At 36.5% G+C, this 11,075-nt stretch overlaps 4 protein-coding genes across 5 annotated transcripts in view; all 4 read left to right on the plus strand.

Annotated features, from left to right (window-relative positions):
- Positions 1 to 11,075, plus strand: part of LOC134842872 (acetyl-CoA acetyltransferase, mitochondrial-like) — a 134,164-nt gene that overhangs the window by 38,521 nt on the left and 84,568 nt on the right. The gene's annotated exons all lie outside the window — the stretch shown is intronic.
- The window catches only part of LOC134842871 (ATP-binding cassette sub-family F member 1-like), a 362,252-nt gene that overhangs the window by 34,006 nt on the left and 317,171 nt on the right, over positions 1 to 11,075 (plus strand). The gene's annotated exons all lie outside the window — the stretch shown is intronic.
- On the plus strand, positions 2 to 6,662 carry LOC134842873 (alpha-soluble NSF attachment protein-like). The gene is made up of 5 exons (XM_063859378.1): positions 2 to 297; positions 2,248 to 2,410; positions 2,716 to 2,899; positions 5,609 to 5,928; positions 6,082 to 6,662. The coding sequence occupies exons 1-5, from the start codon at positions 117 to 119 to the stop codon at positions 6,440 to 6,442; spliced, it is 1,209 nt and encodes a 402-aa protein (XP_063715448.1). The 5' UTR covers positions 2 to 116; the 3' UTR covers positions 6,443 to 6,662.
- LOC134842874 (maspardin-like) lies at positions 6,757 to 8,973 on the plus strand. 2 transcript variants are annotated; one of them, XM_063859380.1, is made up of 3 exons: positions 6,757 to 6,951; positions 7,179 to 7,395; positions 7,663 to 8,973. In XM_063859380.1, exons 2-3 carry the CDS (start codon positions 7,184 to 7,186, stop codon positions 8,567 to 8,569), a joined length of 1,119 nt encoding a protein of 372 aa, XP_063715450.1. In that variant the 5' UTR covers positions 6,757 to 6,951; positions 7,179 to 7,183; the 3' UTR covers positions 8,570 to 8,973. The 2 variants fall into 2 exon arrangements, with proteins under 2 accessions (XP_063715450.1, XP_063715449.1); XM_063859379.1 differs by having other exon boundaries at positions 6,757 to 6,947.

Raw genomic sequence — 11,075 nt, forward strand, 5'->3', positions numbered from 1 at the left:
GCAATGACTAGTACTTACTACGGTATTTATCTAAGTGAGCTGTTAAACAACGAAACCTTAGAAGTAACCATGTTATGAATTGACGACACAGACTATTCAAGACACGTGAACAAACGATGGACGTCAAGAGAGGTAGTGATGGCGTGCAACAGGCAGACGCACTCTACAAACAGGCCTCTTCTCAACTGGGACTCACGCGGGGATTCCTTGGATTGTCAAGAGCAAAGGCAGACCAGGGGACTCAATTGCTGACCAAGGCTGCAAACTTGTACAAGCTCAACCAGCAGTATCAGAAAGGTACGTTATGGGAGAACTGGACATTCTTCAAATTAAACACACTCAGTTCCCATTTAAATTCCGGGTTCATATTTGAAAAGTCCAGTGCGTTTTTGTGCGTCTAAGTTCCAAATTATGCTGTCGTGCTTAGTAACACAGAACGTATGAAAATTTTTCAGAGAAGTGAAGTGTACGTGTGATTTGAGGGTGAGGCAGCAATTTTCAGCAGGGAAAAATAACCAAAAATGCTACATCTAGTTCTTAATCCGTGGCACAACAAGGATCTTAGTAAACAATTGAACAGCTCATATGTTAACAGTTGATCCTTCCTTTTAAATAGTCGATGAACGTAGTGAAGACTTGTATAATTCGTGATGATTTTTTTTCCAGGAAGTCTTAGAGCTTGTGCACGCTGATTTTTTTTCGCTGTTTGAATTTTGATTTCTTTCTAAGTTCAGTTCATTTCCTAAAGTATAAAGGCCACGAAAAACGTGATCAACTTCTTGTTTCGAAAAAGGATTTTAATTTTCAGATTTCCTAGCGATATAAAAGTTTTACTTATTGATCCAGTTTTCTCAAATTGAGTTAATTGTGTTATCCTTCCGATAGCAAGGGTAGTGCAATCGGGTACTAGACTTTTCCCCGTAAACAACTTTGTCAAAAGATCTCAGCATGCATGCAGTACACGACATGCATGCAGTACACGACATGCATGCATTATGTGCGTATATTTGCGCTCATTGGTCTATTACTCTCATTGTGCATGCGTATTAGTGTTTTTCCAATAAATTCGCAGTTCAATTGTTTTAAGTTATATATATATTTTTTTGAATTTTCGACTTCGTTGCTTTCGGTATACTTTTTGTCGGCTGAGTTTCCGCTTCGTTTTTACCATCCAATTAAATCGTTTATTTGAATATGAGTGTTTTTTTTTGAATTATAGTTACTTTTAGTGTTCTGATTTACCTCTGCTGTTTGTTTGTATTTTTTTAACCTTGACATCGTATATATTTCTTTTTTGTTTTTTTTTCGATTAAAAACTTATCTGCCCAAATGATTCCGGTCTTTATTTTATCGGCCTGATGACCTAGTTTCGAGGCGTTTCAATAGAAAAATATTTTTAATGCTCACCCATAGATTGCGCAAAATGCTAAACATCTTGTTATGAACAACAAAAATTTTTTATCGCCTTTTTTGTTTTTCTCTTTTGTTTCGGCTTGATAGGTTTCGGCCTACACTATATCGGCCTCATATTGCGTCCATTGACAAGCGAATAGTCTTAAATCTTGTTGATGTTTTTACGGGTTAAATGGTTTCTGTCAAGGTAATTGTTACTGCTTGATAAATGTTCTTCCGATGCTAATTTCACCTTCTATTCTCTCGGAATGTTTTTGCTTCAAAACTAGTCGTAATCAGTATGATAGATCTAGTTTTTTAGACTTTCGATTTTTCGATTTTGTGTTGTATCGCAAGTGGTGCGAAGCTCAGCTTAGCCTGTGTGTCAAAAAAAGTGCCAATCAAAAATTGTTCTAGAAATTCATTGAGCTATAAGGGCATCTGATTTTTTCTTTGAAATTCGAAATTGATAATTTTTCAAAAAAAAGGCATTTTCTGTTTACTTGCGGTCATTGACTTTTCCAACTGTCTGTTGGCTCTGTTTTCAAATTGGGTTAATTTTATCAAAAAAGAATTAATCATAAATTGTTCTAGAATTTCGAAGCGCTTTATGGCTATCAATTTTTGATTGAATTTTGGAAATTCATTTTTTTTTTAAAAAAACGTCAGTATTTTTTCTATTTAATTGTCTTCATTGACTCTTTTCCAAAATTCTGCTGACTATGTTTGTTCTAAAAATTTATTCTTTGGAAATCAAGTATCTTGCTTTACCGAATATTTCTAAAAGTACCGGGGCTGCTTTTGCAAGTTCTCTCTCAATGAAAAATTTAATGAGTGTTGTTGTCTGTGTTGCAGCGGGTGATGCGTTAAGTGAGTGTGGCAAAGTGCAACTGAGGATAGACTGTGGGGCGGATGCATGTGGGTCATTCTCCAGTGCAGCCACCTGCTACTCTCTCGCCAACCAGCCCCAACTGACTCTCAAGTGTCAACAGAAGGCTGCTTCCATCTGGATGGACAGGTACATTATCATCATTTCGTCACACTTGAATACATTTGTGGCGTAGGCAGTTGTCATTCAAAATTACCCGGCAAAAAAACCACAAAAATCGAGCTCAGTTTTTACATTATAAATCTGCATTATTTTAAATTGCCGAATAATCAAATGCTCGAACTTTCCCTGTGCCCCAAATTATAAAAATCATTTTTATGAATGATTTTTATGCCCTGTGCCCCAAGTTATAAAAATAATATATCTTTTTTGTTACAAGGCTGGGAAATGTAATGGTTAAGCTATAAAGAAATGCAATCAGTATGTGTTTATAGGGGTCGTCTGTCGATGGCAGCCAAGCAGCTGCTAGCCTGTGGTGACACCTGTCACTCAAAGATGGGCGACATGTCAGGTGCAATGGACAACTACGGGAAGGCACTGGAGCTGTATGAAACTGAGAATCAGCCGGCAGCTGCGGGCAAAGCGAGGGAAAAACTCGCTCTTCTTCAGATGGAAAGTGTAAGTTGATTGCTTACGCTACTTCGGTCTTTCTTTGTTTTCTTCGCCATTGTTTTCCTCAATATGAAAACTCACCCAAGTATTTACTGAACATTTTTGTAAAGTTAACAAAGCTACTATTGGTAGCCAATACCTCTGCCAGCAGCACAGAGTTTTCGACCATGTTGACTAATTCAACAAAAATAGAAGAAGTCCTCGTCGATTATTGTTCCGATCGTTGAAAATAGGGAGGAACTTTGTATTCGGGTGCGTTTTACTTTTATATATTTTTTGTTTTCTGCGCCAAATCAGTACCTCAAACATTCATCGAACTGAGTCGAGTAATATATCGTATCAAAGCCTTTCAGTTGTTTCAAACTTTTATTCAAGCACTGAAAATTTAAATTTACCCCACTGAGATAAACGTTCAAAGATTTTTAGCGCCATTTTCGGAATAAATAACTTCAAAAATTCAAAAAAAACTGCGTGTTTTAAATAATTGTTTATTTTTCTAGTCATTGTGCGACAAAAAAATGCTGTAGATTTTGCCAATTTTACTATGACTATCGAATATGTCGAAGTTCTACGTTTTCGTTTAGATACTTTTATCACACCAAGCACATAACCCGAAATTAATTTTTTTAAATGTATAGCATTTGCAAGAGTCAACGAACATAGTTCAGACACTTATATAGGTCGCAATGATTTTTAAAATTTTTTTTTGAAGTCTTTACACTAGACAGCTTATGGAGAGTAGTGTTATAGTACAACTATTCTTTTTTCGAACCTAAGTCGCAAATATTAGTGCCAATTTTGGGCCAACTTTACGGATTTTTGATAGCATGTGACTTAACATTCGATTAGTAGTAACGTATTAACGCAGTTGATGAGTTTTTTAGAGTCAATGATTGTAGTTCAGACATTTATATAGGTCGCGATGAATTTTTAAATTTTTTTCCTGAAGCCTTTACACTAGCCAGTTTATAGAGAGTAGTGTTATAGTACGACTATTCTTTTTTCCTACCTAAGTCGCAAATATTAGTGCCAATTGTGGGCCAACTTTACGGATTTTGATAGCATGTGATTTGACATTCGATTAGTAATAACTTAACTCATTTGATGAGTTTTTTGGAGTCGATGTAGTTCAGACTTTTATATAGGTCGCGATGATTTTTTTTTCAGGAAACGTCTGAAAATTTTTTCAGGCTCTTATTTACTTTTTTCACGCTTTGACTTGATTCCTTTTTCAGTTCAGTTCATTTACTTTGTTAAAAGGAAGGCAAACTCCTGTATTGAATAGTTAAAGTACAAAGGTCACGACAAACGTGATCGTCTTCTAATTTCAAAAATGGAATTTCGTTTCAAAAGTCGAATTTCAGTGGAACTTCAAAAGTGGTCTTCTAGTTTCAAAAGTGGAATAAAACTTTGCCTATTGATCCAGTTTTCTCAAATTTGGTTAATTTTAACAAAAAAGTGCCGGTCATAAATTGTTTTAGGAATTCAAAGAGCCTTAATGGCATCTATTTTTTTGGAATTTGAAAGTTGCAATTTTTTATAAAACCAGGCCTTTTGTTTGCTTCCGTCCATTGACTATTTTCCAATTGTCTGTTGGCTTTTGTTTTGTTAGTTTTGGTAATGCAATGAGCTTAAATTGATCTTCCATTTATATTATTATGGTTTATATATAGTTGAACAATCCTTATTAAAGACAAATTGGAATTCAGTGATTTAAATTGTGATTTAAATTGTGAATGAAATTGTGATTTCTGTTCAAGTATTTCCAATAATTTGCTGAAAAACCAGTTTTTCTCAAAGCAGTTTTTTCAGATCAATTTTTCTGTACACAAAATGAAGTTTTTTGAAATATATTTCTCTTTGTAACTCGAATCACGACTGAAATGGCTGGAATATAAACCAATACTCGATGCCTTATGAGCGTTCTTTAAAGTACCTGAAGTTTGATTGTAAAATCCCAACACAGGTCATGTTTCCGTAGCATTCATATGGACTTTTGCACGATATTTCATTAAGCTATATTTAAACTCCTTGAAACGGGGACATCTAAATGCTGCATTTAACTGGCAGCTAAAAATTTTTTCCTTATGACAGCTTCTTTTTGCTAGCGGGCCGTAAGATTAGCTTTTTCGAATGTTAAAGACTGAAGTGATACTTCACTCATTAGTTAACGTGGTTTAAGTTTGTCTCAAAAGGAAAAGTTTGCAAATTTGTTCACGCTCAAATATAATTTTTGGCGGTTTGAATTGTGATTTCTGTTCAAGTTAATACACTTGCTAGGCAAGTGCCTCGAAATCAGGAATTAGACTTTCCCGTAAACAATTTTTTACAAACCTGAAGAAATTGAATTTGCTTTTTTTTATTGAACCTTAACAATTTCCAGGCTCCTTATAATTCACAGGCAACTAGATGTAACGCAATTGCCTCTGCACCCTAATATCCGGTGTTTGAGTCCCGGCCGGGCCTTGTTCTATTTCAAATATATGATGTTGACTTTTTTCCGGGAAAAATTGAATAGTCGGGCTGTCTTGTGTCTCCTTATGTTTTGTCGGCTTTGTTGCCGCATTCTTTATTTTTCTTGTGCTGTATAAAAAATTCAGTGTACTTGCTGTGATATACTATAGATTCAATCTAAAATTAATATTAATAAGGAATATTTTCAAATTGTTTTGCTCAAATATTCGAATATTGCACGCAAATTTCTGAATGTTTCAGGGTGACTTTATGTCGGCGAAAGAGAATTTCGAGCGTCTGGGCATGATTGCGAAAGACCACCGACTACTGCACTTCGGTGCCTCAGACCACATGTTCAAAGCTACCCTCTGCGCTTTGGCTCTGGACCACGTGCACGCCTCACTGTGCCTAAAACAGTTCTCCGAGGAACACCCGGAGTTCAGAAAAAGTAGACAGTTCTCATTTTTGTACCAGTTAGTGGAAGCTGTCAAAGAAGATTCGACGGAAAAGCTTGACGAAGCATTGAAGACTTACACCCTGTACAATACTGCATATCCATGGTTGGCTAAAGTCGTTGACAGGTAAGAAAGTGTGAATCAATTGCGGTATGGTTCAATGTTTGAATTAGATCCTTTGGGGGCCTTATAACGATTAGTGTGGTGTTTGTGTTTGGATCTTTTGTTAGTATCAGTAGCTTGTTATCAAATTTTGTGAAATTTTGGACGGTCTTTCAGAATCCGTCAGACACTTCCCTCGGTGTGTGGTTGGTCCGAGTTAGAAGGCTCATTGCCAGTCAACGAAAGAAAAGAGGTGAAGCCAAACCACTTCCTGTCAAATATGCTGAACAGAGGAACTGCCTTGAAAGCACTCTACCTCCAGCGAACACCTACCTCCAATCCTCATTCCAATAGCAAGCACAATCAACCCAACTCATCATTATCAACAGCATCACAAAATAATCAGCATTCGGCTAATGGAACCCAAAATATAAAGGACCCATCGAACCCTTTCAGTTATGACGACTATGACGATAGTATGAATCCGTTCAGCGACAACTATAGATATGCTAGTGAGGAAGAGTTAGATTTGAGATAACGCCAAAGCACCAAAACGGACCCCAATTATTACTTTTGCATTATGAATTCCAAATCAGTCAATGTTTCCAATACTTAAACTTTGTCCGTCCTTGGACTTCGAATTTGAATGTTTAGTCATTAGAATTATAACCTCGAAATGCTTTATCCGGGTCTAGCGGTCCAACCTCGCTTCCAAATTAGATCTGTTGTTCATCAATAATTTAAACATTTCAATTCAATTTCTTGTTTTGATACCAGAACTGCGATCAAAGGATATATGACTGGTAGATGTTTGAGTTCAATTCAAATTGTGTACATTGTTATTTGCTGCAGGTTGTTTATGATCGACATCAAAGTGGTCTCAGAGCCATCTATTTCGCTGTCTCGTTTACTCTACAACATCGCGTCGTTAACTAGCTGGGATCTCAATTAGAGTGGAAAGGCTGTCCTGATTAAATGTCTTCTATCTTAATTCAGATCATCATCTCCTGTATTAATTCCTCGTACTAAATTGAAACGGCGATGTACGTTAGTTTCCTTTAGCTTCATTTTTGTAATTTTGCATCGAAAAGAAAATTGTTCAGAAAATTTTCCAATGCCATGGTTGATTGAGAACAAAAGTAAATAATCAGTGTTTATAAAGCATAATGTGCTGGTAAACCAAAATCGTTCTGATGAGAGAAAATTATTAGTCGAAATAACTTTCTAGTTAGAACAGTAAAAAAGAGTATATCACTGTTTTCCAAATCGTGTAGTTGCAATGGCGGCCAATGACGTGTTCCGTTCCCGCGAATACTCGGCCTTCCGCAGTGCAGTGGCGCAGAAGAAGGTGACTGTTTCGGGGGTGGAGTGGATCTACTACGAGGCGGGACCGAAGACTGTGGACTCCCCCATTATATTCCTGCCTCCCATTTGTGGAACCGCAGATATATTCTACAAACAGGTTCTGAGTCTGTCAGCGCTCCAGTACAGGTGATTGTCTATCATCAACCCTTAAACAATAACTTGAAGACGTTTTTGTTACCATTTTTGTTTACTTTCAGTAAATGTTAATTTCACAAGCAAAGCTTTTTTTGTGACCGTTGATTTAGTTTTAATGAAAACATATTTTTTTCGCGCTTAGAATGTGGTATTTTTGGTATTTATGTACCAAACTGGATGTACTTTTATGAAAATACAAAATTTTTGGTATTCTTGCTGCGTTTTTCTAAACTGGCGAATTAACTTGCCGTGCTTCAGGGTGATGTCTGTTGAACTACCGGTAGTTTGGGAAATGGAGTCATTCTGTCAACTATTCGGCGAGTTCCTGAATTTCCTCAACTTCTCCAAAGTTCACATCTTTGGAGCTTCTCTCGGTGGATTTCTGGCTATGAAGTTTGCTGAGTTCTCGAGTTCGTGTCCCCGTGTCAATTCTCTAATATTATGCAACTCCTTTGCTGATACTTCTTTCTTTAATCGAGAACATCTGGCCAGCTCTTTCTGGCTTTGTCCAGTCAAGATCTTGAGGAACATCATCTGCAAAAACGTCTATAGCGGGGGTTCGGAAGACATGAGCATTGTCAGATCTGTCTCTTTTATGCTGAATAGACTCAATCAGCTTTCACAGAAGCAATTGGCCTCGAGGCTGAAATTAAACTGCGCTGAAAACTATGTAAAGCCTCATCTGGTCAATGACCTGCCAGTTACACTTCTGGATGTGTTTGATGTCAACGCCCTCACTGATCAAGTGAGAGAGAATCTTTACAAATGTTTTCCTGAAAGTAAGAAGGCACATCTTAAGAGTGGAGGAAACTTTCCCTACCTAAGTCGGGCCAGTGATGTAAACTTACACATCCAAATCCATTTGAGGGAATTTGCAAATTCCAGATACAGTGCTAGAAAAGGAGTTCCGTCCGATTACGAAATGAAACTAGAGCGAAGTCCATTTAAAAACGAAGAAAGGAACAGTGCTGAAACAGAAGAGAGTACGAATCAAGTTACTTCTATTAATGCACTGGTCAGTAGTCTGGCTTTTACAGACGTGACTTCTAGCAATGCAGGCTTGGGCCGCTTTGATAATTCATCACTTCCTATTATGGATACAACGCAGTATATCTCGGTGCTTCAAGAGAACGACGAACCTCATCTGGAAAATGAGAATGAGTAATAGCGAACGTATTAATGGTTAATTTTAGTGCGATCAGTTTCTTCTTTGATAATGATCTAAATTGTATATTTTGAAGAATGTCTATTCATCGTTTGACCATAGTGTGCTGGAACCCAATGCTTAATTTATTTCCTGTCACATTAGATTAGGTTTATAATTTAATAAATCTGTAAAAAATTGAACTTGCTTAATTATTGAACCTGTGCAACTAGCAGTCTCATTCCGACTTGGACTAGAGGTAACGCTGTTACCTTTGCACTCTACGTTCAAATTGAATTTTTTCCGGGAAAAATCGAGTTTGCGGACTTTCGTTAGTCTGCCCAAGTGTTGTTGAATTAGTTGCTACATCAAAGATTTTTCTTGAGCTGTAAGCAATTTTAATTGCGGTTGCACGTGTTGTTGAAATACTCCTCTAAGTTATAAATTTTCAAATCCTGATTTTTCTGCTTGAAAGCCTATTCGGCATAAATGTTTTCGGCTTATGTTCTATCGGCTACTGTTTTATCGGCTGAGTCAAATTAATTTGGGTCGTTTGAAGGCCAAAAATTGATTTTTTAAAATTGAAATTAGGTTGGTTGTGCTGTAAAATTTCGAAGTTGTAAAACTAAATCGCTCAAAAAAAATGTTGTTAACGATTTTGTGTGGCATTTTTTTGTTTTGACTCAATTTGCGTCCACCCTCGAATTGTCCCTTTAGGGGCCGCTAAAAGCTTATTTGATGCTGGTGGTAGTGTTTCTCAGCCGTTTCTCTGAAATGGAATTTTTCTTTTTTCAAAAAACAAATCATTTAAAAAAAATTTTCCGCCTTTGTTATTTCGGCCCCAGTTTGTATTCGCTAGTTTGCAATGCTAGGCTTGCGTTGTATAGGAAGTGTTTTGAAGCTCCACTTTGCCTCTGTGTAATAACCGAATTCTGAAATGTTTAAGTGTTGTGGTTTTTCGTTTTATTGCTAATTTTGTTCATGTTTCCGTTTGCGAGCAGAGTTACCAACTGGTCTCTATTATAGTGACCGGTCACAATTGGTCTCTAAAAGCTCTGTCTATTTTACTGGTCACTATTTTTTATAGTCAAGAGTACATCAAAACTCCTGAGGTCCCTCCTTTGAACTGTTGGCTGACGGACCCCAAAATTTTTCTTAAGGCGCCTTTGCGCCAGTTTATACTAGTTTTGAAGGGAGAGGGCGCGCCGAAAAAAAATCGTTCTTTTTTGACCTGCTTTTCCAAATTTTTGCCTGCGGCGCAAAAAATTTGGCTAAACCAGGTTCTTTTTAGTTCTTTGGGAACTTGTTTTTTGTTCATTTTGAGATGATTTCGGTAGATTTTAATTAAGTCACTACTTTTTCGGCGATCAGTTGGCAAGTATCATCAAAATATGTACAACTCTTTTCAGCACAAAATCGTACAGGACAAAATCGTACAGCCTATATGCGTTAAATTTCATGCATTGATGATCAATGACTTAGTTTTTGACTTAATTGCTGCTGTTCATGAACTTATGTCAACTTTGATAACATTTCATTTCAAGGTCAGCTGGCGATTCGTATATTGTGAAAACGTGTCACCCCTTTTTTTACTTTGTGGCAAAAAATTTTTTAGGAAATCTTCTTTTGTTAATCGAATCCTGTGTGTACTTTTTTTCATTCTAAGTTACTGTAACTACCTTGTGATCTGAATGAACTGAGCTGTTACCATCTTTTAGGTGTCATTAGGTAGCTTAGATGCGGTCGATATTACACTTGCGATAAGAAATTTGTTTGATAATGGTTTCAGGTACTGGCTAAGAAGTATGACCTGATTACAAACCTTGTTTGGAAATATGGTCGCAAAAGATTCCACTTTTTCCCAGATTAAATTCATGCATCTCAACGGACTTCTAGGTCGATTTTCAAAAGTTGAAAGCAAACTATATAAAAAATTCTGTGAGCGAAATTTTACTTCCTTGAAGTTTTTATGTGTTTGAACATAGTGACGACCCTTCTATAATCCGTGATGCAATATATATTTTTATTTTTTCAGGAAAACTTAAAATTTGATTACGGCAGATTTGGTTTTTTTGCGGTTTGGCGTTTATTTTATTTTTCAACTTAATTACACTCGCGATAAGCAAGGGTATTGCAATCGGGTACTAGACTTTTCCCCGTAAATAACTTTAGTCACAAAATGGTCAAAATTAGAAATCATTTTGTTATAATTTCCTGATATAGAAAGAAGATTCATTTCTCGGTGCACAAATTGAGCGAAGAAGGTTGTGAAGTATTATATAGGCCCTGATGATTTATTTTCAGGAATAAGTCTATTGAACACTATCGAACAGCATAAGTGTAAAGGCCACAAAAATGTCATCGACTTCTCATTTCGAAAAGGGATTTCAGTTTTCAGGTTTCCCAGCTGAATAAATACTTTGCCCATTGATCAGGTTTTCTCAAATTGAGTGAAATTTATCAAAAATGTGTCAATCAAACTTTGTTCTGGAAAATCACAGAGCTTTGAGCCATATATTTTTTCTTT

The sequence above is a fragment of the Symsagittifera roscoffensis genome, chromosome 3 (genome assembly GCF_963678635.1).
Source record: "Symsagittifera roscoffensis chromosome 3, txSymRosc1.1, whole genome shotgun sequence".
In the NCBI taxonomy this organism is placed as follows: Eukaryota; Metazoa; Xenacoelomorpha; order Acoela; family Convolutidae; genus Symsagittifera; species Symsagittifera roscoffensis.